Raw genomic sequence first — 25,840 nt, forward strand, 5'->3', positions numbered from 1 at the left:
ATTATTCCACATATAAACAATGATTTTCTTGACTAAATCAACAAAATGATCATCAACAAACAAAAACTGTGGAGACTCTTGTGAAATGATTTTCATAGTTTTCTCAACCATGGAATCCATGCTATCATATACCTCTCCTAAGAAAGGTTGGTCAGTGTCAACATTCCGAAGAAGCTCAAATGCAGGGGTTGTGAACTTTAGCAAGATATCTATCTTGCTCCACCAGTCCTCATCAAGGCACAATCTATGCACCATATATCCCCGCTCTGAATCTGCTTGTTTCCACTCAGCCCAAAGTTGACTCACCACCATAGAAACTAATGCTTGCTTAACCTCAACAAGGTGACGCAACATTAGGAAGTTTGAGGCATATCTTGTCTCAACAACTTTTAACAACTCCAATTTGGAGTACTCTTGAAATGTTGCTTAATATTGGTGGTGGCTGGTGATGAATTTAACAATCTCCTCTGCTTCCCCTATGATTTCCTATCTACTCTAGGAACTTGCACGTGTGAAGGAAGTTGTCTCTGTGATTCACAGTTTCTGGGGCCATTGTGTAAGGGGCCGAAATTTTTTTGGTTACTAGGGCAACCGCTGTAGAGCCGAAATTTTGGGGCAATTGGTATTGCAGGAGGGTCAAAATTCTGGAAGTGCAGGATCAAGAGCAAAGTGCAGGATCAAGTTTGGGTGACTTGACTTGGAGGAGAAGACTAGGTTTGACCATAGGTCTAGGTGTGTCTCTCATTGAACAAGAAGAATTTCTCTATTGAAAAGGTTGCTGGGTTTTTCCCCGCAGTTGGTTTTCCCAGGGTAAATCTTGTCTCTCTTTTATGCATTGTGATCTCTACTGTTCTATTGTTCTTTATTGTTGAATTTCTAAAATATAGTTGCTGAATGATATATTGGAACAAGATAAAAGATCTACATCAAAAATAATTATTAGAATTTCAGAAATATTGTGCTAACCCTAATTGCACTAGAAAATCAACACTTAGTTCTTCTCTCTGTGTTGGGCATAAGGATTCTATTTGAAGTAGCAAAGATCTATGGAGTTGATTTCTGTTCTATCTGAGGCAGTGAAAATTATGTGAAGTTGATCTATGTTTTATCTAAGGCAAGCAAAGATTCGTGGAGTTGATTTCTGTTCGGCCTGAGGTAGAGAAAGTTTCGTGAAGTTGATCTCTGTTCTATCTAAGGAAAACATCTGGAAGGCAATGAAATTCTTATGGTTTTGCGTCTGGCACAAGAGTACTTTAAGGGTAGTGAAATTATACACTGACTTCGATCATTGTTTTAGGCATAAGAATTTCATTGGAGAAGGCAACAGGGTCTCTGTTTACATCTTAAGTTGGTGTTATGGCACAAAGAAGGGATCAAGCTTCTGAAGTAGACGTATTCTGGATGGAAGTGGGACACTAGAAACAAGTTGAAGGGAAAAATGAAGTTTTCTAAAGCAGCCTAACCAGACGAGGATTCCTTGTTGGGGTAAAAAAAGTGTTCTGTGATTAGTTTCAGATTGATTGCGGATCCTTGTGACACGATCTTGAGCCTCTGTGATTGATTTGCAGACTTCTGTGGTTGTTTTCAGACATCGGGGGCATGATCTTGATCTTCTGTGGCTGATTGCAGACTCGTGGAGTTTGCTACGAATCTTGTGGTGGAGGTTGGAGTATAGTGAGTACATGCCATCCGAAACCATTATGTGGACAAATACCATCGTTCCAACCCTGCGAAGGTATTTTCGTAGACAAAAAATTCTTGTAGTCCTGACCCCCTGCAGCTGACGAACATCAAACAAAATTCTTATAATTCCAACACCATGTAGCAAAAATTCTTGTAGTTCTGACCCCTTGTAGCTGATAGAAAACATAAATTCTTGTAGTTTAAAGGCCCTGTAGTTGATGGGAGACAAAAGTCTTGAAGTTCGGATTCCCTGTTGCTGATGGGAGACAAAAGGTTGACAAAAAAATTGTGACTTCGGTAGCTCGGGTCCTGATCAAAGGAGTTCAAGTGCAGTATGCTCAAGATTTGGCTCAAAGAGTAGATTAGAGTCCGAGGGAGGTTATAAATTCTTCATACTGGGTTAGGGCACCTATAGTATTTAGAAATAGCTTATGATAATTGTTGTATTCAAGCCTGTTGGATTATGTGTTACATAATTTTGTGGAACAAGCTTACAATGTATTGCTGGATAGAGCTTGTTATTGAACGACACTATCATTATTTGCATAAGTATTGGATGACATATTGTTCATTTGCTTCATTGGAAAATGTTATATATTCAACAATTGTATTGAGTTAAGCTATGGTGTTAGAGAAAGAAAAATTAATTGCTATAGAAAACCCTAGGATTAAAGTACCCTAGCACATTACAAACCAACATAAAATGTATTAAAAAATGAATCTTTTTATTATGGAATCGAATGATCTCACAAATCAACAACTTGAGCAAGAGGAGAGGCTATCCTTTTATAATTTCTTTTCTAATGGCTAGTTCAACCTCTATCTCAAAATAATTATTTTTATTTGTCGTCCACATGTCAGAGACTAAGTAAATTATAAAATGTAGTGTATGGCAATTTTTGCCCTAGGGTTTCTATTTTGGCTAGGGTTTTTTTCCTTATATAATTCAATCACCGAATATGTCCAAACATTCATATAATAGTGAGCAACAACCTTTATGACACAATTATAATAATACAATTGTCAATGAGCGGGGTTATCCAATGAATAATAGAACCAACTAATGATACTGTTCTATATTGCTAGCAATATTATGATTGTATAATGAACCACACGGTATTAGGGCTGACTGCTCACAAACAATTCCAAATCCGCCAGTATATTCAGAAAGAAAACAAATCTAGTAATCCAATCCTCTAAATATGACTGGTTATTAGACTACGATTCCTCTACAGGCTACTATTCCGTTACACTTGCTCGAAAAGTCCACTTGAGAATACCCTTGCATTGACCAGATTTGGAACTTGTGGATAATTAGTTATGACAACATTACTCGTGCCTCATTCAACGCAAGTTGTGACCTACCTGAGTTCTTCTGTAGTTACAGTTACAAAAGTCTCTGTCTAACCTTCCCGTCACCTTAACCGGTCGCAGGTGTCCTCGACTAATCTATTTAACAACCTCAAACTGTCATAGGGACCCACACTGCGACAAAATATCTCGTTATCTAATCTTGTTTTATATCCACGTAAGATTATACGTGTCAGAGCCAGTACCCACCCGTGGCTTCGTGATATTTATTCGTTGTTTTGGGAAATGAGAGTAGACTCTTCTTACGGTGACGAAGCTTCCCGTCTAATCCCTTCCACCGCCTCAATGCTGTTACAGTAAACCGTGCTTCCACATATGGTGATTTGTAATAGAGCTAGCACTTGCCTTCTACTGATCCACAACTTCCTTCTCATACTGTAGCATAATCACAAGGTAATCCGCTATAATTGAATAAGGGCTCGTTGTCCTAGGTAGACCACATAGTTACCCCAAATGCCAATTGCGACTATAATTAGAGCTAACGTTGATGGGTTCAAGTGTTTAAATCTCCACGTGTGGTCCTTTGTTTACACATTGCCATAGATATGGATTTTTCTTCCTAAGTACCGAAACCAATTTGGCATGTAAACTATAGAAAATGAACATTTGGCTGTTTTGTAACAGAGTTGGTTGACATGGAGAACACCCACAATGACTTCGATCTTGTGTAGTTGGACAGGTCAGTATAGTTTTGCTGCCTAAGAAGAAATTTCTGTGCTAGAAGAAGAGAAAAGACAAGAAAGATAAAAGTTTTTTATCAACTAGGGTGGAATCTTTCACCACCGAAATTGATAGGAGGAAAGGGGTCTTAAAAACCTTAGAGCCTCAGGCTCAAAGATAAATAGAGATAAATGATCCAATCTATTGATGATTCCAGATTAATTCAATCCTCCCATATTTATAGATATCCTAGAGGGGTCTCTTCTTCTAAAATTATTGAGTAAGCTTTACTCCAAGCCCCAATTTTGGGTTTCTTCGCTCAACTACCCCCAAAACTTGCCCAACAGTGGGAATTTTTGGGTTTTTTCCCCCTTTTTGGAGGACTATAGTTTACGGGGATTGATAGGCTACTTCGTCCCTCGAACAATTAATTTTTTGGGAGCATTACTGTTCCCCCTTCCCGATATTGCTTGTCCTCAAGCAACGACAAGTTCTGCTGCTACCCCCTTTGTCTCCCTTCTTCAATATCTTTTAAAGTAGTGCCGCCGCTTGTAAATAAATCGTATTTGATATTATTTAATGCAAATTCATAGAGGAGTGGGTGAATACTTTTAAAAGTCTGAAGGGTATCACCACCTCCAAGGAATTTTTTAGCAGAATGATTTTTATTGGTGACCTCATCCATTTTGCTTGTACCCTGCCAGAAAGGTGGCATGAATCCCATCACAACATTCACAAATATTGTCTTAGCTGAGTTCATTGCTTGTTTAAGCTCATCTCTCTCAATTGAGACAGGGTCAACATCAACAACATACTTGTAAGTCTGGTCAGGCACAAGGTCCTTGCCATCAATCACTATAAATTTCCATTCAAATCTAGCATCTAGAAAATCAGTTTCAACCAGAACCTGCACCTTGCCCTGTTCTACCAACTCTTGATGCACAAAAGGCAGCTGGACTATGTCAAGAATTGACTTCTTCACATCTTCAAGTTCACTAACATCTTCCCATTTTACATTCAACACTTTTGGTGTCCTCTAAGCTGATGCAGTTCTCTTATTCATTCAGTCTAATGCTTTTTCCAAGTCTTCCTTACACAATGAAGGTCCCTTTGTGTTTGAATTTTCATTTCTATCATCCACAACATTAGTCCTTACAACAAGGCTTTGGGTCTTTTCGTCCAATTCATTTTTCTTATCTTTTTCTATGACTCTCGAAACTAGGTATGTTGCCGCATCAACAATTATGGCTCGAATTGTTGAAGAATGTAACTAGTGTCGGTCTTCATAATTGTATTTGAGTCATGATGTAATGTACTTGTCAAAAGAAAGAAAAAGAAATTTTATTATAAAAGGAAACAAATTATTAAGCATGGGTTTCATGCTTTGTTTATTTGTTTCTAGGTCAAAAGCCTCCATTGTAGGCTTCTAGGGTTTATGTCATGAGTCCTAGTCCTTGTCATCATTTAATAGACCCTTCTTGGGCTTTGTATATCAAGAAAGAAATTTATTTATGTGTCAAAAGTGTCATTTGTGCCTCCTCCACCAAGTCGGCCTCAAAGAAGACAAGTTGGCTTCAAAAGGAGTCAAAAACCACTATATATTGGCAGCTACTCGACCTCATTTGGACACTCTCTCAAGCAAGTTCGATTTGCAGTTGCAGGGGGAAGAAAGAAGAGCGAAATACCTAGAGAAGTAGGGGAAATCCCTAGCGAAGAAGAAGGAGACACTTGTCAAGCAAGAAGGAGCCAAACTTCTCTCTTTGCTACCACACGTGCGAGTTTGTGGGCTATTGCAGGAGGGCCGATGTTGTAAATCTGCGGTAGGGCCGAAATTTTGTAGCTGAAAGGACCGAGATCTGGGTTGTTTCCGGAGAAAAGTTGTTTGACTAGAAGAGACTACTGAAGTTTGGTTAATCAACTTGGAAGGCTGACTTGGTGGAGAGAGGAAGGTCTTTTGGTTTGGTCTAAGGTCTTGGATTGTCTCAATTTGATTTGAATCTACTAGTGGAAGAGTTTGACTAGGTTTTCCCCTACATAGGGGTTTTTAGCCCTGGCTGAGTGCCTATATCTAGTGTCATTGATCTTCATGCTTTTGATTTGATGATTGCTTGATGAGAAGAAGATAAAAGAAGAACATAAATAAATTTAATAAGAATACAAGAATATCACAAGTAATTGTCAACATAAGAAAATCTTTCTGCCTTTCTGATTTTCTAACATGGTATCAGAGCTAAGGTGAAGGATAAGAAAGAAAAAGGCAGCTTGAAGATCTATTGAAAGAAGGAAGGATCAAGGAAAGGTTTCAAGACAAGATCATAAGAAGAAGGCTTATTAAAGGGAAGAATCTACATCTAGAAAATTTATGGCAACTTCAATGAAGTCAGAAAACAAACTAGAAGGAGCCACCAACTATAGAGCATGGAAGAAGAGGATAGATCTCATCCTCGCAAAGCACAAAGTATTGGATTTTGTACTTGGAAAGGTTAAGGAACCTGCAGATGATGCAGGAAAGGAAAAATACACGGAGACAAATATCTTAGCCATGAATCTAATTGTAGATGGAGTTAAGGATAACTTAATCCTCTACATATCCAATATAGAAACTACAAAAGGGTTCTATGCAACTCTCTCCAAACTATTCACCATCAAGAACATTGGACAAATAGCTAGTCTCAAGAATGAACTAAGAACAATGAAAATGACAAAAGATGACACCGTGTCTTCTTATTTTGTAAGAATCTCCAGAATAAGGGATGAGCTCCAAGCTATTGATGAAGTCATACCAGATGAAGAACTTGTGATTGCTGCACTAGTAGGTCTACCTAAATCATGGAGTGCCTTTGCAACAAGTATTAGTAGTTGGAAAGAAACTCCATCCTTTGAAGAAATGTGGAATGGCTCGCATCTCATTAGCAAGTAATAAGAAGGAAGATGAAGAGAACGTCACATCCAATGCATATTCTGCTCACTAAGATAAATGGAGGAAACAAGAAGCTTAAAGGACCAAAGAAGAAGATTGACCTATCTAAAGTAGAATGCTTTCATTGTCATAAGATGGGACACTACAAGAATCAATACTTTGAAAATCCTAAGAGTAAGAAGAGAGAGAGAGAGAGAGAAGATGCTATAGTTGCAGATGAAGCTTCACCTAAAAAGAACAAGATTGAAGAATTTGAAGTCAAAGACTTATATTATTAAGTCCCTTACATATCCTCCTACTTATATCATAGAGTATTGTTTTAGAAAGTTTTCTTTTTGATTTCTAGAGTTTATAGACCTAATATGCCGTGTTAGAAATTCTTGAGTTGTTTTGATAAGGTATAGGCATCCATCAAAAGGATTTGAATAGATGAAAGATTAAGAGGGAACCTCCAACTTTTTACAAAAGATAAGTATCCTGTTCTTTATTTTCTCTTTCATGATTGAGTTCCTCTATACATCTAGCTTTTTTTGTATTGCATACTTATAATTCATTCTTTATATTTTCCTTGGTAGGAAAGGTTGCATAAATACATAAAGATTATGGCTAGACTCAGAGGGAGACATCAAAATAAAGGTCTTAAATAAGCTTACGCTACAAGGTTTGTTAAAGAACAACTCAAGGTATGTTTGATTTGTTGCAGATCTTCTTCTTATAAGAAGGTATGATTATTCTTCATTTGAAATTTGCTTTGTATTACTCTCTTATGTCTAGTGTTTTGAATCATAAAGATTCTTGTTAGGGTGATTATTCACTAGATTGAATCTACCTTTATACTATCTCTTACCATTTGTTCATTTTGGTGAAACCCTAACCTTTAGGGTTCACTGTAAAACCCTAGACTTTTGATTCTTAGAATATGTTAATGTTAACAATAAAACCCTAGTCTACTTAGGGTTTGTTAATAAAAGTCTAAGAATATATGATTAAATCCTTCTCTATTAATGATTAGGGTTTGTTGCTAATGTTTAGGTTATATGATAAAACCCTAGATTTTTAGGGTTTAATGAATTAGGGTGAACCATCTTTTGAAGTCAACGTCCTAGCATAAAAAGTCAGTGTCCAATGTCTTGCAGTTGGACTAGGGTTACATTATCTGTCTAAGTCCTCATCAAGGCCAATGCTCCTCGAAGGGTCTCCAATTTCCATCATCGAGTGTTTTGTATCATCAAGAAATGTGGTTGGACATCCTCTGCAAAATGTTGGAGAAGCATCATCTTGTCGCTCAAGGGATCTTGGTTGTGCCTACAAGAATCACCTAACACATACTCGAGGAATCAAGTGAAATTGACATCATGGCTACAAGAACCATAAAAGCATCAAAGTGGACCATATTCAATGTGAAAGCCATAAAAGTACTTTTCACAAGCATCATCTTCAAATGTCCTACTAGCTTATTATTGTGCACAAGTTACCATGCTTAGATATGACAGGGTTATATCATGACCTTATTAGGTGCTTCCAACCCTAAGGGGAGGAACAATTTATGGGCCGACCCTTTCAAATGATAGGTGTTATGGCTTGGGTTTTACTTCATGGAAGGTGTCATAGTCTTGTACTAGGTTACACAAACCATTGTCCATGAGCGCCTTTGTAGAGGGAGCACTTTAGTTGCTTGGATTACCTTCCCTCACCTTTGTTTTCCATGTCCCGATATTTTCCTTTTTATTTCTTGCTTTGATTTGGCTTGTTTAACAAGCTTTACTGATTCATCAAGTATTAATGATGGTATAATTCCCCTTTAATGATGGGCAATTTATCACTTCATCAAGGTTGGAACTATGTATGGATACTCTTGGGGATGAGTAGATATATAAGAGGGGGTAGAGCTCAAGCTATAATTAGCTTTTGCTTGCTTTACATTCCTTGCCATTCTTTTGCATTTTGATATTTGGCTTGCTGTTTTTTTAGCTGCATAAACCTTGGGTATTATCAACCCCTTCTTCTCATAGTACAAGGCCAACAAGTAACTAGTACAAACCACTGACAAGTCAATCAAAATATGGGATAACGAATATCGGGAAATTATGACAAGTGTTAAGTATGAATAACATGGAAGTTGGAATACTACCATCATCAGAGCCTTATATCTGTGCCCCTTCTAGACAGTGAAAGAAAGACCCTAAGGAAGGTGAAACTGGACTAGGGACACGTGATAACCACCAAGGTGAAGGGAACAAGCACACAACCAATAGGCATATATAATCCAATTTCAACCCATGATCTATAATAGAAAACCTTAAACATTAAAGAAAAGCTCTTGAATGCAAAATGGTTGAAGTACCTCAGAATAGATGACTCACCTTCATTGTCTGAGTAGGCTAGATAAATGAGTGTACTGATTGGAAAATGGATAAGAGGCATTTGAGGCTGTCTGTCTGTGGATCATGGTAGGGCTGCTGGCTGGCAAGCTGCAATGTAGGAGAAAAAAATGATCCTAGGGTTAATGATGTATATGGATGTGTAACAGGGCTGATGTGTCTAGACTCTATACTGGACTTGATCTTTTGAGATCATTATATAAATACATTGTTATTAGTAAAATTCAATTTCAAACAAATGAGACTTTTGTGATTGACATCATGATTGAGATGCATTGAAATCTCTAACTATTTCTTTATTTACTTATGTTGCAGCTTCCATGGTGGGCCCTTTGCTTACTTTGTTTGTCGAAAAGAGTTCATTCAATATTTGTATTGCGTCTATTTAATGATTGTGTGGCTGTGGCTCTTGCTCATGCTACAATTGCACTTCTTTTGTATGAGCATTGGTATCTTGGCTTGATTGTGTTTAGGTATATGGTATTCTTTCCTTAGTAGTGAGACTCAGAGCATTCATTTATTCAGCTCTATCATTTATTCAGCTCTATCATTTATTCAATTCTATTCTTACTATTGTATCTTTTGTGTTCAGCGTAGCAGTTTCAGTGAAGATGAATGTGCTTTTGTATGCACCATCTTTGTTATTATTGATGTTGAAGGTAACTTGAATTTATGAGAATACTGTTCTATTTTTTATATCTTTCTTTTAATATAAATCATTTTCGTTCATGGTAAAAGAAGTCATAAAAGCATCTTGTAGATATTTTCCATTTTATGTTAGCCTAAGTTTTGTCACAAAATTATATTTTGTTATTTAGTCTAATTCAAAGTCTAGAAACTTCTATCTTATTAACATTTTTGTAAGAGCGCTTGTAGTTAATAAAGTTATAATATGTTTATTAGGAGATCATGGTTAGAAGGTCCTCATTAGTTGGGGTTGGACATTTTTTCCCTGACCATTCTGTATATATGACTTTGTGTGTAAGAGGTCTCCATTTTGCAAATGGAGTTATTATATCAAACTCGAGGCATCATTTTTTAGTATTGTTCTTCATGCCTCCATGCCATTGATCACTTGTACATGTAGACTTGTAGATTATCCAAGACAATTTTATTCTTATTTATTCTCATAGAACATGCGTTTTGTCTATTGTATTTCTTGAAGTTATATGGGCAAAATTACAAACAAACTCTCTGTTTGCTATGTCATTGGCATTACTGTCATCTGAGATATCACATTGTTGAAAAATCCGCGCCCTCTTTAGCCTTTGACAAGGGTGTTCCAGTTCTAGTTAAAGACAGTAGGCAGAAGTAGTTACAGTATATTGTCAAGGCACTAATGGTGCTTTGCATGACCTCCATTATACCATATTACAAATGCCCTTACGCAAAATAAATTCTCCCAAAACAGTTTTCTCTAGCCCTGCTATTCAATTTTGGGTAGGCTGAGCATTTTTATAAAATCCCTTGTATGGTAGGCTGTAGCAATTTATACCCTTGCATGTTTGAAGGTTTTCAACATAATATCGTCTTCAATTTTTGAGATCAATAAATGTAACATCTGCACAGCCCATAAAACTATCATCTGTCATATGCTTGCACTGATCTGTCAACATGAATATTCCCTACTTAGATACTGAAGATAAAGCCTATCTCGACCAAGGTTGCCAGAGCGTGGAGTGGAGCAGGAGTGTCAAGAGCGCCATTTTCCATAAATCGTTGAGAGTGGAGTGTCTCAGGAGCATCTATTGTCTATATATATATATATATATATATTTAAAAAAAACATGCAGAGTACTAAATTAGTTGCAGTTTATATGAAAACATGCATATATGTACATCAGTAAAGATAGAAATAACATTCGTAGTGCATTAGTGATTAATCATTCAAGCATTAATTACATCAGACAAATTTTTTTAAGCCATATAATAGAAAGTAGACGATTAATTTATAAAATGAAATAGGTTATCTAACATTTTTTTTTGTATCTAGAGGAATCAACAAATAGTCTGGTCTTGTACTTGTGTGACACGGGGTCTATTCCAACTGCTACCACTATAGCCTCTAGGTGCCTGTGTATGCCCCTTCCACAAGCACAGGTGAATTGGGGGGATTTGAACTTCGAACCTCCTTGAACATAATCCTTCATTTTCATGGCCATCGCCAATTGAGCTGCGCTCTAGGGGTTGAAACAGGTTATATAACAATTATCAAGAATAACATGACTAAATAATGATGTCTCAAAATAGGCCATTTGAACATTGAAATATGAAGATCAAAAGTTCCAAAACAATAAGTTGAAATAGTTGCTAAATACCTCCCCATAGAACAAGCGTTCACCAATTGTGAAAGCACGCATGTTGCCAAATGTTGTAGCTGTGGGGTAGCACCACCATGCATGTTCCGCCACTCATTGACAGGTAATGTTCCGCTATCAGTTATATTGAGATCCTCATCATTAGTATCATCCTTCATTCTTTGCCTCTACCTCGATCCTTTAGGGACATCTGTTGACACCACCCAATTTTGATGAAATTGCCTAATCCAAGCCTTACAATATGGTAGAAAAAGCTTAACATGCCTGATCAATGATTTTGGTTTGTGCGAAGGGTACATTTTTTTCAAAGCCATGACAAAGAAGTTCACTAATCAACACCACCAACGTTAGGATACATATATTGCTTGGTGCTCTTGATTAAATTCCAATCACATACCCTCATATGTGATAGAATCCAATGAAAGTCTCGCAATCCCATCAATCCGGAATTTTAGAAAACTATTAAGTTTGCTGAATTTTGAATGGGATATTTAATTCTAATTTCTCGATAGGGAGTCCAATGAGGTTGGAACCACTCTCAAACATCCTTAAACTATTAATGACAATGTTAAAAATTCAAGTAAAAGGATAAAAAGGAAAGATAAAGGAAAAAAAGGAAAGACAAAGGAAATGATAAAAGAAATGAAAGATAAAGGAAATGATAAAAAGGAAAGATAAAGGAAATGCCAACTTTTAACATTACTATTAGGGAATGTTCAGGGAGCATCTAGGGAACATGGCCAGAGCGTGGAGGGAGTGTGGTTCCAAGCTTTGGGAGCACCACGCTCCCAAATTGGCAAGGAGTGTGCCTAAAATGTCCAATGTATGCTCCTTAAGCGCATGCACTTGTAGTACGAATCTTAGACTGGAGTGTGTAATATTCCTTTTTAATTTATTGGGTAAATTTGGCAGAAAATTTTTGCAAGAAATATTTCATGAAAATTTACGAGAAAACACCATGATTTGTAAGATAGGATTTGCTAGCACTTAAATAAATATCACAATTACAAAACCCAGAAAAATACTGCAAACCCCAATGTATATTTATTAATAAATACTGGGAGGAGATTACATTGAAATTTGAAGAAACCTGGTATATCTATCCAACTGCATTACAACTAAAGTTACAAGAGATTCCCAAATAGTCTCAAATTAAGAAGCACCAGGCTTTAACCCTTGTATATGGATAAAGCAATATCTTTCTAGAGAGCCACATTTACACACATTGGAAACTGCTCAAAACATAGGTGAAAATAAAACTAGCATGGCATAAATCAGTAAAGGTAACCACAATGTGTCAGTGGTAAAAACAACATTGCTTGAGGTCGCATCAAGGTTAATACAAGAGAACTTTCTTTTCCATTGCAGATAGGAATCTTGCAATTCTGGTGAAAGTTCTGCTTTCACAGATTCTAATTCAGCCAAAACAACCTCAAGGCTACCAAGAGTAAGAAAACTCTTCATGTCATAATTACAATGTTGTGAACATTGCAATCGGGATTAAATCGGGAAAAAAATCAGTAAAAATCGGCAACTACAAAAATATTCATTTTTTTTCAATTTTTTTAATATTTAAAGCATCCACAAAATAAAATAAATGCACTGACACATAAATATGAAAAGAGAACTAATAAATAAGATGTGTAATATCATATCTAGTGCTACATCACACATAACAGTGAATATTAAGTCCTGAGTCCCAACTCAACCTCAAAATATCAACAAAAAATATAATAATGTATCTCATATCATGAGTCATAATGTCATATACAGTGAAATGAACCAAATAACTAATACTACTGATTTCCTCTGCTTCTCTTGCGAGAAAATGTAACAACTTTCCCTCTAGATGAAGAAGGTGGTGGGGCTGGCAATATACTCTGCTGTGCTCTAGAAGCTGAAGAAGTATGAGCTATGGGAGGCAGACCACATCCTCTACTAGTGACAGGGGTAGGTGGTGTCCCCTCCTCCACTTGTTGCTCCTTGTCCTCCTCTACCTCCTCCACTACCTCCTGCTTTAACCAATCAGGGCCGACTCCATGGTAGGCCTATTGGCCTCAATCCTCCATGCAACAGTGGTGTCAATCCCATCCAATGAGATGGCCTCCACATCAGGTGTCCTCTCAAATTTGCCTCACCCACAATCGAAGATTGTAGTAGACGTAGACCATGTCATTAAGTCGCTGGGACTCCAACCTATGCACGGGTCATAAATTAATAAATTATAAATAATAAATTAATAATTATAAAAATTATTATTTAATGAATTCAAAAAATTAATTGGAAATTTGGAATATTTTAATTTTTAACTTGTTGCGCTTCTTGGTGTCTATTTTTTCAAATACACTTTAGTTGTGCTCACATATCGAGGAGCTACATATTTGGCTGAGCACTTGAATGGAAACCCTTTGGAGATTGGGTATTTTGCTGCATAGCTTCTCCACCATGCATCTACAACAAATAAGATAAACATAAGAAAAAAATGAAATTTGAAAGTTGAAGCGAAGTATGAACTTGAAGAGACAATGAAATTTGAAACAAACTAAAGCTTACCTGGCATTTTAGTCTTCCTATCCACAACAACCATGTCAAATCTAAATGTGCCACCTGCCATCCTGTATATCTCCATTTATTTGGAGATTTTTGCACGTTCTGCTGGAGATGGCACTGTCCTTTAAACACAAGTGAAGAATCCATCCATGACCTTAGCGTCAAATAAGAAACCACATGAGTAAGAAAATGCGGGGTTCAGGTAGAACCATGCAGCATGAATGGGATGATGGAGTGCATTGTTCCATCGCTCATTGTTGACAAATCTAGGGCAGTGAGAGTTGATTAGATTCTTCTTAGCATGATAACTATTTGTGAGGTGTTTTCAATTTTTCTTCTTATACCAATCTTCACTTATTATTATTAGAGTGTCTTCTTTAGTTCATCAAATAGCTACCAAAACAAAGAGACAAGAACACAAGATGTTGGCATCCTGCCAGGGCCAAAACCTCTCCCTCTTGGAGAGGAAAACTCGCACAAAATTCTTCTTATAGAGATTTCAATTGACGAATACCAAGACCATGATTCTTGACCTACTAGGCCACTCCAAGACCAAGACACCAATCCTCTTCTTTGTCATTGCTGAGATCATCATCATCATTGTTGTACCATGACTAGATCACCGTTGCACCATGACTGCTCCTACATTGAGATCTTTCTTGCTGTTGTATCCATGCTACACCTTCATTGATACCTTGATGCACCATTGCTTTACCTTCACTAAGAACCTTATCTCATAAATGGGATCTTCATATATATATATATATATACAGCTGTATCGAAATCTTCATCTTCTTTAGTATCATGACTATTGTCATAATCATAATGATGACTGTGTCTAGGATATATATATTGCACCGAGATCCTTCCTCTATCATGAATGTCAAGGTTATGATCACATCTTCTTCTACACTGTAACCTTCACCGAGATTGTAGCCATGTTCTTCTTGTACCGAGGTCCACTGCAATTATGCCGAGGCTATATCACAGTGACCCTTTAGCTAGACCAAAACTGCAGTGAAGTATGTGAGGAGATCACTGAGCTTATCACTGAAATTTTGTTCCTTCCTGTACCCATCTGAGATTGCAGACTTGTCCAAAAATCTGAGCTTCTGTGGTGACCCTAGCTGGGTATATATAGTTGTCGTGTCTCCATAAATAAGCCGACATGTCATCTTGAACTGTTGTGTCTCCACATATGAGCCGATGTGTCATTAAATATATTCTTTGAGGCCGACATGACTGCCTTCTTTCAACATTTTGCTTGCAGACTTCTTTGAGCTTGTCTTGGAGGATTGTGCTTGTCTTGGAGGGCCTTTTAGACTAGTATATATTTACACATAGGCTCAAGAAGAGCTTCTTATACATGAATTTGACTCTTTGACTTTCCTAGACCTATGAAATGAGAAAGAAACTCATTCTTATTATTTACAAAAATAATATTTCTTTTTCTTGACAAGTACAAAGATCAAAATTACATTTGTAAATACCGAACCTAGTTACATTTTCTTCAACACTCCCTCTTAACTAGGGAGGTATTTATAATGGTACTTGGTCATTCTCAATCTGAAGAATTTCTCATAAGAAGAATCAGATTGGTAACCCATCTATTATAGCATCATAGTAACCAACATTATTTATAGCAAGGCCTTGACTAACAACTCTATCTCTCATAAGATCAGAGCACAATGTTGGCGAGACTAATGATTTATAGACACCTTTATCATTGTCTCTCAAGGTACATACCCACCCGGGTGTTCACTGAGTATGACCTTTTAGGACTATTCTTATCTTGGGTTCCCAACCCTCAAAGAATATCGGTCCTCTTGCCTACTCTTATCTTGGATGCCCTACACATCCTCAAAGAACATCAGATGCTAGATGATTACCCAATCCTCCATTCTTTCTTCCCAGGTGAAGATAAGAATGTTGTGTCTATCATGTGTCTACATTTCCATTCATGGCCTTCACCTAGACTTACGGTTGTTAGTCCTAGTCTAGTGCATGACACATGAAATAGAAAAACACAATTGTCACTCCTTTTTAATCAAGGGTGATCTAATCCAAGCTCCCTCTTGATCAGGGACCTGTTAGAGCTCCCTCTTAGCTAGGGACTCTTCTATACATCAACAACTTTTTCTTCATGGGTCCTTCAACGGCTTGATCAACTTCTCTCATTGATGTCATGAAATTAGTTGAGCTTCTTTCTTGTAGGGCAACAACCATTGATCACTTTCCTCCTTAGTCCGTCATGTCATTCCTTTCTTCATATCTGGAACCTTCATCATATGACTACTTCTTTCTCGTCGTGCTTCTTCCATTCGTCACATGAATGCTAGTTATACTTGTAAGTAGCCCTGCATGAAACTATCTAAATATAATTCAAAAAATCAAAATATATCATTAAATCAAATCATACCTTACTAGGTGGCTCTTCATCATGACATCTTTCTGTAGGTATCAACATCTTGCATTCATGTTGACACATCTCCCAAAGATATCTATTTTCAAGGGTCTACATCTTTTTCATCAGAGTCTTCATATCTTTCTGGGAGATTTTTTACTCAAGTCTTCTTGATCTTTTGGATGTTGACTGCCTTCATCGGGGTTGCATATCTTATGGTCTCTTCCTTCCTTAGGTGCCTTTTAATCAGAGTTTCTTAGTTGTGATCAGTCACCTCATACTTCATATGAGGACATATTATGTTGATTTCATCTTGTGTGTCTTATGTCTTCTTGCATTCTTTGAGAGGAGGAGATCCTTTTTCTCTTGATCATGTTTCTCAAGATAGAAGTGATGATTTATGTTTCCTGCAACCATATGACATGTCATTATAATATTAAACACAAGCATACATACCTTATTTTTACTTTCAGGTTATCGAGGCTTCTTCTAGCAGCTTGCTTGATTGAAGAGATCTTCAATCCCTTGATTTGCTCCCTGTCATCATATCATCATCTCATGGATTTTATAAGTTGGAGTTCTTGTTGAAACACTTGCTTCCTCTCTAGATTAGTGAACCCTACGATGAGGATTCCATTAGAGAATTTGAGGATCATGTATATCCTCAATTGGCAGATGTTTCCCTTTGATGTATGATGAGCCTTGTCCTAGATGGCTTCTTCCTTTTCTTCAATGTCCATTGAGGTTCGTAAGAGCTATATCCTTCGTGTTTTGTCTATCATGGATTTTGTCCTTCATGATTCGCATGGAGATGTCACAAGTTCTTGTTTCTAATGCTTCCATGATGCCACGATGCATCTTATCATCATTTTCATATCTTATGGCAGAAGCTTATGATATGATCCTTTTGTGAGTGGTACCACCTTCCTCATGAGAGATTTGTTACTCCCTCTTTCCATGGCCCTTTCCTTCAACCTCCTCCATCTGTTCGGTGATATGAGCTTCCATCATTTTAGCTATACCTATTCTGCCTTGATTGAGGACCAAACTTCCCTTTCCTTTTTGCATATGATTTAGTTCTTTACCCATTCAATACTTTTTTCATCAACTTGTCTTTCTCCATTTATCATAGAGATCATAAGTTGTCGAATGAGGTAACCTTCTTATTCCATGGATATTTGTTACCTTGATTATCTATTTTGGTTTCTTCCTTTCTAGGTCTTGTAGATAGAAAATATCCTACATTCTTTGATACCCTTTACTTTCAAGTAGATCAGATTGCATTTTCAGAGAATAAGGTTATCATCTACATCACTTTGATGTCTCCAATTTTGCTATGTGAGGGGATCTTTCATAAATATCCCCTTTTTATAAATTTAGAGGAGACCTTTTGATGACTTCAGATACTTAGAGGACTATGTCTATCCTCCTTCTTCATGCAAGGAATCTTGATGACTCATCCAATTCATAGATGTCCTTGCAATCATGAAGTCATTTTACCCAAACTTGAATATAGAATGAAAAGATACTTACTTGTCATGTGAAGATGAAATCTTCACCTTGATGCTTTCTTGAATGATCTCCTTCAATGAGATTCTTGCTTGAGCTGCCTGGTACGATTGAGTTCCAAGATTTTTCTTGAGACTTCCTTGCCTTGTTCAGCACCAAGCACTACTGCTTTTATAATATGTTGAGATTACTTGATTCCTTGTGAGGGTATGAAATCAAAATCAAGAATTTGAGAGTATTATCATGATGCCCATCCGAGATGTGGCATTGTGTTCTCCTGTTGTAGTGATATTGCTGTAATGTATGATGTGATTGTATATCCTTGTAACCTTGTTGTAGTGTTCCTTGCTGGAGTAGAATCTTGTAGATCCTTTCTTGAGTTGACTAGCATGAACAAAGATTTCCTTTGAGACCTTCAATACCAAGCACCGAAACTGCTTAAGACTATAAGTTATTGAGATTTTTGTGGTATGACATAGGTTGTAATGACACCCATTCTTGAGGCTAGCACCGAGACTGTGAGAGGTACCGTGTTTTCCTTCTGTTGTAGATTTGGATTGTTTCTTGGATTTTCGACTTTCTCCAAGATGATGATTTTTCGACTTTGAGGTTCTTTGAGTTATCTTGCTTTGTAGACATCTTGATAAGGTTCTTGCTGTTGTAGACTGCTTGTTGTAGACTTGATACTTCCATCTTGACAAAATTCTTTAACTTGCTTTGATGCCCTTCTTGCAGACTGATCCTTGTATGTCTCTTTTGTTGCCCTTCCTTTTGACTTCAGCACCTTAGCTCTGATACCATGTTGAAGAATCTAGGGCAGTTAGAGTTGATTATATTCTTCTTAGCATGATAACTATTTGTGAGGTGTTTTCAATTTTTCTTCTAATACCAATCACTTATTATTATTAGAGTGTGTCTTCTTTAGTTGATCAAATAACTACCAAAACAAAGAGACGAGAACACAAGATGTTGGCATCCTGCCAGGGCCAAAACCTCTCCCTCTTGGAGAGGAAAACCCGCACAAAATTCTTCTTATAGAGATTTCAATTGACGAATACCAAGACCGTGATTCTTGACCTACTAGGCCACTCCAAGACCAAGACACCAATCCTCTTCTTTGTCACTGCTGAGATCATCATCATCATTGTTGTACCATGATTGCTTCTTCAGCTAGATCATTGCTGCACCATGACTGCTCCTACATTGAGATCTTTCTTACTGTTGTATCCATGCTACACCTTCATTGAGACCTTGATGCACCAATGCTTTACCTTCACTGAGAATCTTATCTCATCAATGAGATCTATATATATATATATATATACTGAAACCTTCATCTTTGTTAGTATCATGACTGTTGTCATAATCATAGTGATGACTGTGTCTAGGATATATATACTGCACTGAGATCCTTCCTCTATCATGATTGTCGAGGTCACGATCACATCTTCTTATGCACTATAACCTTCACCAAGATTGTAGCCCTGCTCTTCTTGTACCGAGGTCCACTGCAAATATGCCGAGGCTATATCACAGTGACCCTTTAGCTAAACCGAAATTGCAGTGAAGTATGTGGGGAGATCATTGAGCTTATCACCGAAATTCTGTTCCTTCCTGTACCCATTCGAGATTGCAAACGTGTCCGAAATCTGAGCTTCTGTGGTGACCCCAGTTGGGTATATATAGTGGTTGCGTCTCCATAAATAAGCCAACATGTCATCTTGAACTATTGTGTCTCTAGATATGAGCCGACATGTCATTAAATATATTCTTTGAGGCCGACATGACTGCCTTCTTTCAATGTTTTTCTTGCAGACTTCTTTGAGCTTGTCTTGGAGCATTGTGCTTGTCTTGGAGGGCCTTTTAGACTAGTATATATTTTCACATAGGCTCAAGAAGAGCTTCTTATCCATGATTTTGACCCTTTGACTTTCCTAGACTTATGAAATAAGCAAGAAACTCATTCTTATTATTTCCAAAAATAATATTTCTTTTCCTTGACAAGTACAAAGATCAAAATTACATTTGTAAATACCGAACCTAGTTACATTTGTTTCAACACTCATCAATCACTTCCCATAGGAGTTGTTGTTTTGCAAATCCCTCATCCCCCTTATCATCATAGTAGCTTTGAATAGATTCTTTGGCCCTATCCATGCCTTCATACAAGTAACCCATTGCGGGCTTGTCTCCATCAACTAATCAGAGAACCTTTACTAAAGGTCCAATCATGCTACACAACTTCTGCACTCCCGCCCATTGGCATGAAACTACGCTGCATATGGCCTCTCCCTCTGGCTTGCGGCTATATGACAAAGCACGCCACTCCTCTGAAAGAAACATTCTCTTTACATCCCACATAGAATTTATAATATTCCTAATGGAGAAATTTATAGTGATAACAAAAACATGCAAGACAATACAGAATACAAATTTTCAGTAAGCAACAACAACCCAGAAATGCTCCCAAACACGCCAAAAATGGGCAATTTTATATATAAATTGTTGGAGTACAATGTGAAATAGAAAGAGTGCACCTGGGCTTGCACAAGGCAAGCTACAGGCCTCAGGTGATTGATATGCCAATGCCTAGCTGCTGTTGGAGTTTATCTATCAGAAAATTTGCGCTGGCCCAATAATTCTATACGGTTGGCTATATTGAGACCTTGATTTGACCCCTCAAACCTGCCCAAAATTTTTTGTAAAAGTAGATTTGAGGTCGTTGTCAAAAATCCCGAAAAACGCAGAAAGGGTTTTAGGAAATTCTACCGACCACCCGTGACCCAATTTTTAAGCGCACTCCTCCTAACTCGCTGCTAAAGAATCCTACTATTTTGTGGCACCAAAAATCCAAAAATTATGAAAAATTAGGAGCAAATTCATTGAGGCTAGTCCAACAAAACCCAGAAATGATTTGGGCTAATTCCGACCTCCCGAAATTACCCAAATTTGGTGCTACGCCCTCCTTGATAGTTTTTGTGTCCCCCACAATTCAAACTGCTGGATATGTCACCAATTCCTTCTCAATTAGCTGTAGGATTGCCTTGCAAATTTCCTCCGAAAGATGTGAGTGAAATTCCTTCCAAAACCCTGGCACAGATAAGATGAATCTAACCCCACAAATATTGCCCAGTAATACTTCTGCGCAGGCCCTAAAATGGTGAATTTGGCTCTCTTAGCAGCAGTAACTTCCAGCCTCGAAATTCTCCACAAATGCTGGTCCACCCTCTATGAAATTTCTCCTAAATTTACTGGCCAGAATTCCCCTTGAAACTCCCTCAACTCAGTGGTTCGATTTCTGTCCCTGCATTCTCCTAGAAGTTTGAACTATCTGAAGCAAGAGCTGATGTGTCCCACGAACTCCAACAAATCTCTCCCCACTAAGTTTTGAAATACTCTACTAGGGTGACACTCGAAGTTCACTGAAGGTAGAGGTGGAATTCCTGCTTGGGAATTCTTTGTGCTAAACGATACTCGTTTACTTGGCTAAACAACTCAAGAAAAATTGTGTTCAAAAGTTAGATTGTCAAAAGATACCAAATGGAGGCCTCCTTACCTTATTTATAGAAGTTGGCCCTCTTTCTCTTGGTGGACCCCATTTTCCACTAACTTGCACCCCCTTTCTTTCTCTCTCTTCCTCCACAAGTGCGAATTGCCTCCTTTTTGTGTTCCCCACATTCCACCAAGGCTAAAATTTTTCCTATTCTCCTAAGTCCTCATGCCTCCCATATCGAAATTGCCTCCAATGCTTGAATTTCGAAATTGTGCTATGCTTAGCACCACCCACAAAATCTCCGTTGACCCCCTCAAATGGAAAAATCGAAACTGGGGACATTATAGAATTCAGGAGGGATTGAAGAGATATGAAACTGGTGGCAAACCGTGTAATGGTAGGGTGCACCAACTCCTTGTTGTTGGTAAATGTTCTCATCAACTGAAGCACAAATACATGATTATATATAAATTTTGTAATTCTTTTTTATGATTCAACAATATCCTTGACAAAAAGAATTTTTCCTATGTCCTCCAACATCAAATCAATGCAGTGTTCAGCACAAAGTGTCCAAAATAAGCTAGGATGCGTCTCCATAAGCATCTTGCCAGCAACAACATAATTTGCAGCATTGTCCGTTATGACTTGGACAACATGTTGTGGACCCACCTCTTGAATGAACACATTCAACAAATCACATATTAACCATGCATCTTTCATATGTGCAGAGGCATCAACAGATTTCATAACATTATCCCCTTGGGACAATTAACCAGAAGTTAACAGGGCTTCTACTCTTTTGATTAGTCCAACCATCTGACATCACAGTGCATCTTGTGTGTGCCCATGATTACCTAAACTCCTCCAATCTGTTAGTGCAGTCAACCTTCTCATTTTGAAGAATGCACCCTCTAAAGTCATTATATGAAGGGGCTTTGTACCTTGGGCCAACAATAGCAATAACATCAACTGCGGGCTGGAAAAACGGATTGTTCCTGACAACGCTGAAAGGAATATCACTCCAAAAAAAGACCTTGTCCAACAACTTGTCAGCTTCTTCCTTCTTCCTTTTTTTAATCACTTACGAGATAGATGGTTGTGCACCAAGTGTGGTTCTAGGAACAAAAAATGATGAGGTAGCTACAGGGTTGGGTGTAGATGTTGATGGTGAAGTAGAACCAGTACCACTCTCATGGTCACCTCCCAATCCTGACACTCTACTCCCTGCTATTTGACTCTTCAGAGTTGCCTTGGACAATTTGGTTGTCTCTATTTCTTCCAATGATTTGAGGGCTCTTCAGATGATTTCTGGATTTGTATTTGAGCAAGGCCCTACCTCATGTCCAGGAACTTGTGCAAGGTGATACTTCAATTTGTATACCCCTTTGTCATATGATGCCCACATAACTTGCAAGTCAAATTTGATTTGTCAAACCCTCCATCAGGTTCACCAAATTCCCACAGAGGGTCCAATTTCCTTGGCATGTTTGTAACTTTGTTGAATCTTGAGTTTTAATGTAAGATTGAAGTTTGAAGTTTGAACCTAGGGCACAAGAAGAATTGCAAGTTAAACAAATGAAATTAAAATTTACATACAACATTTTGAATTTTTGACAAAAAAAACCCTCAACTCAATGCAACAATAATGACAAAAAATACACATTCAAACCCAACCAAAAATGATGGAAAAAACTAGGGCACAAGAAGAAATAAAACAAATAAAACTAACAACCAAGATTTTGCATTTTTGACCCAAAAAACCTTCTCCACTAAATGCAACAAAAATGACAAAGAAACACACTCAAATCCAAACAAAAATCATGGAAAATAAATGGGTGATAGAAATCTAAGGAAAAACAAGAAAAAAACAAAAAAAATGGCCAAATTTGATACCCATACCTGCAAATTGCACTCTGCTGAAGAAACTTGGGCCAAACATGAATTTTTTTTGCTTGGGATGCTAAATTCCTTCACTTTTCTCCTCCCTTGCCCTTGTAGATGAGTTCTCCTCCTCCTTAGCTCTCACTCTTGCCCTTTCTCTGTAAAATGAGAAAAGAAAATCGAATTTAGCTTTAAAAGTTTGTTGTTTTCCGCTTCGACGATTTTTACCAATTGGATTGCGATTTTTTCACAATTTTTTGAAAATAAAAAAATCGTCGATAACATCGGCCAATAAAATCATTTCTCTGAAAAAATCGCGATGTTCACAACACTGCATAAATATCAAAATTCCTTGCTTGGTCTAAAACGTCACCGCTCACGAGAAAAGGCAGCATAAGCTGTTTTTCAATGAAATATCCCTTTGTGATCAAAATTTTATTTTTAATAGGCTGACCAAAGATCTTCATTTGCCCCAAAATGCCATTGCTCATAAGGAAAGCCAAGAAAGCAATATCCTGTGCTATTGGAACGAAAGTTTTTACCCAATCATGGAGTGCATTGTCCGAAACATGGATGAGTTCTATAATCCTTGGTAACGACTTTCTGTTGCTTCCAACTTGAAGAAAAAACTGCTCACCTGGTACTATAGAGCGCTTCCTTATAGATCCATCTTTTGTAATAGGAAAAATCTTTGCCTTCTGGTTTTTATTGTCACTCACACTTATTTGCCTCAATATAATCTCTTCTTCAAAGGAAAACAGGTGGTTCTTCTTTTCATATTTTTCAATGATAAATTCTGGATGCATCCCTGTGGAGGGTTGAAATTTAATCTCCGCATCAGTGGAAAGTAGTTTCTGCTTACCCGAGTTGCCACCCCTAATAGTAGCCAACCGTGTTCCTATTGCTGGAGCATATTTTTTCGAATAGGAATGTCATCATCTCCAATATGTTTACTGCCTTCAGATGTTAAGACATGGATATATCAAATGAATTTGTAGTACTCCGGTAGAATCTGGAGGAAATTCTGTGAGATTTGTTTTTCTAATTCATTAAGCTTTGATTGGATGTTGCACTTCCGACTTTCCCTGCGGCGACCTTGGATAGAATTCCCCAAGTTTGTATAACCCTGGAACTCTGGCAATGTAGAATGCTGTAAATACTTTCTGGACCATTTATAATTAGCAGTGAGAAAAGCACATCTGTGATACCCTTCAACAAAGAACAATCAGGTATGGGTTAAAAAGGAGGATCATCACAAAACTACATTCACCACACCATGGGGTACTTTTGAATATATTAGAACGCCGTTTGGATTAACCAATGCTAGGGCTACGTTTCAAAGGGCTATGGATTATGCCTTCAAGGGTTTAGTTGGGAAGATTATCGAAATTTATCAATATGATCTTACTGCTTTTTCTAAGGATGGTGTTAGTCATATAGGTCATCTTAGGCAAGTTTTTGATAAATGTAGAGAGTATGGGATTTCTTTAAATCCGGCTAAGTCTGTTTTTGGAGTAACTGAAGGGAAATTACTTGGTCACATCATTTCTAAAGATGGAATCAAGATTGATCCTGAAAGAGTTGAGGCAATCTAAAAGATTCCTCTCCCCCATAATATTAAATCCCTTGGTCTTTTCTTGGAAAAACAATTTTTCTTAGAAGATTTATTCCAAATTACGCAGAAGTAGCCAAGCCTATTCAAAGTCTTCTGAAGAAGGATGTAAAATTTTTGTGGAAAGAAGATGGCAAAAAGGCTTTTCAAGAAATCAAAGGTGCTATTGCCAAAGCCCCTGTTTTAGTTAGTCTCGATTACTTGTAGGATTTCATGATTTTCTCTTTCACTTCTAAAGATACCATTGCTGGTGTCTTATTGCAAAAAAATAAGGATTGTCACGAGCAACCTATTGCTTTCATGAGTAGAGTGCTTCAAAATTCTAAATTAAATTACAATACCATGGAAAAGCAAGCCTATGCCTTAGTCAAATCTCTTAAGCATTTCAGAACTTATGTGGGCTATTCCAAAATCATTGCTTTTGTCCCACATTTTGCGGTTAAAGATATATTAACTCAAACTAATTGCTTAGGGACTCGTGCTAGGTGGGTTACTAAAATACAAGAATATGATTTAGAGATTAAACCCACCAAGTTAGTCAAATGCCAAGGCTTGGCTCAAATGATGACCGAAGGTAATGAGAAAGCTCTTGGTTTGATTTGTCTTAACGATTTTTCTTCCTTTGAGTTGCAAAGATTAGGAGAGCATGAGTGGTACAAGGACATTATTTATTACTTGTTAAACCTTACATGTCCTAACCATTTAGTCGCTCATAGGAGAAGGGCTCTTAGATTAAAAGCCACTATGTATTGCCTCATGAAGGATGGCCTTGGATGGAGAAATCCTGAGGGCATAGTACTTAGGTGTGTTGATGAAATTGAGTCCAAAAAGTTAATTTCTGAGTTTCATTCGGGATTTTGTGGTGGTCATTATGTTGCTAGAACTACTGCCCACAAAATTCTGAGAGTTGGTTATTATTGGCCTTCGATTTTTTCTGATGTGCATAAGTTTGTTAGAAGTTGCCAAGCCTGCCAATTGTTCACTTGGAAACAGAAACTTGTTGCTTTGCCCTTACAACCTGTGGTTGTGGAGGCACCTTTTCAGCATTGGGGTCTGGA

The 25,840-nt window shown here is 37.5% G+C and overlaps 1 protein-coding gene across 2 annotated transcripts in view; it reads left to right on the top strand.

The window, feature by feature from the left end:
- Window positions 1-25,840, top strand: part of LOC149265997 (dol-P-Man:Man(5)GlcNAc(2)-PP-Dol alpha-1,3-mannosyltransferase-like) — a 319,649-nt gene that overhangs the window by 114,609 nt on the left and 179,200 nt on the right. For both annotated transcript variants that reach the window (XM_089429926.1, XM_089429922.1), the window contains 2 exons: window positions 9,331-9,488; window positions 9,608-9,674. In XM_089429926.1, the coding sequence (XP_089286052.1) occupies window positions 9,331-9,488; window positions 9,608-9,674 (225 nt within the window). The remainder of the gene's footprint in view (window positions 1-9,330; window positions 9,489-9,607; window positions 9,675-25,840) is intronic.

The sequence above is a fragment of the Pinus tabuliformis genome, chromosome 6 (assembly GCF_031772625.1).
Source record: "Pinus tabuliformis cultivar Carrire ecotype Pingquan chromosome 6, CPIR1, whole genome shotgun sequence".
In the NCBI taxonomy this organism is placed as follows: Eukaryota; Viridiplantae; Streptophyta; class Pinopsida; order Pinales; family Pinaceae; genus Pinus; species Pinus tabuliformis.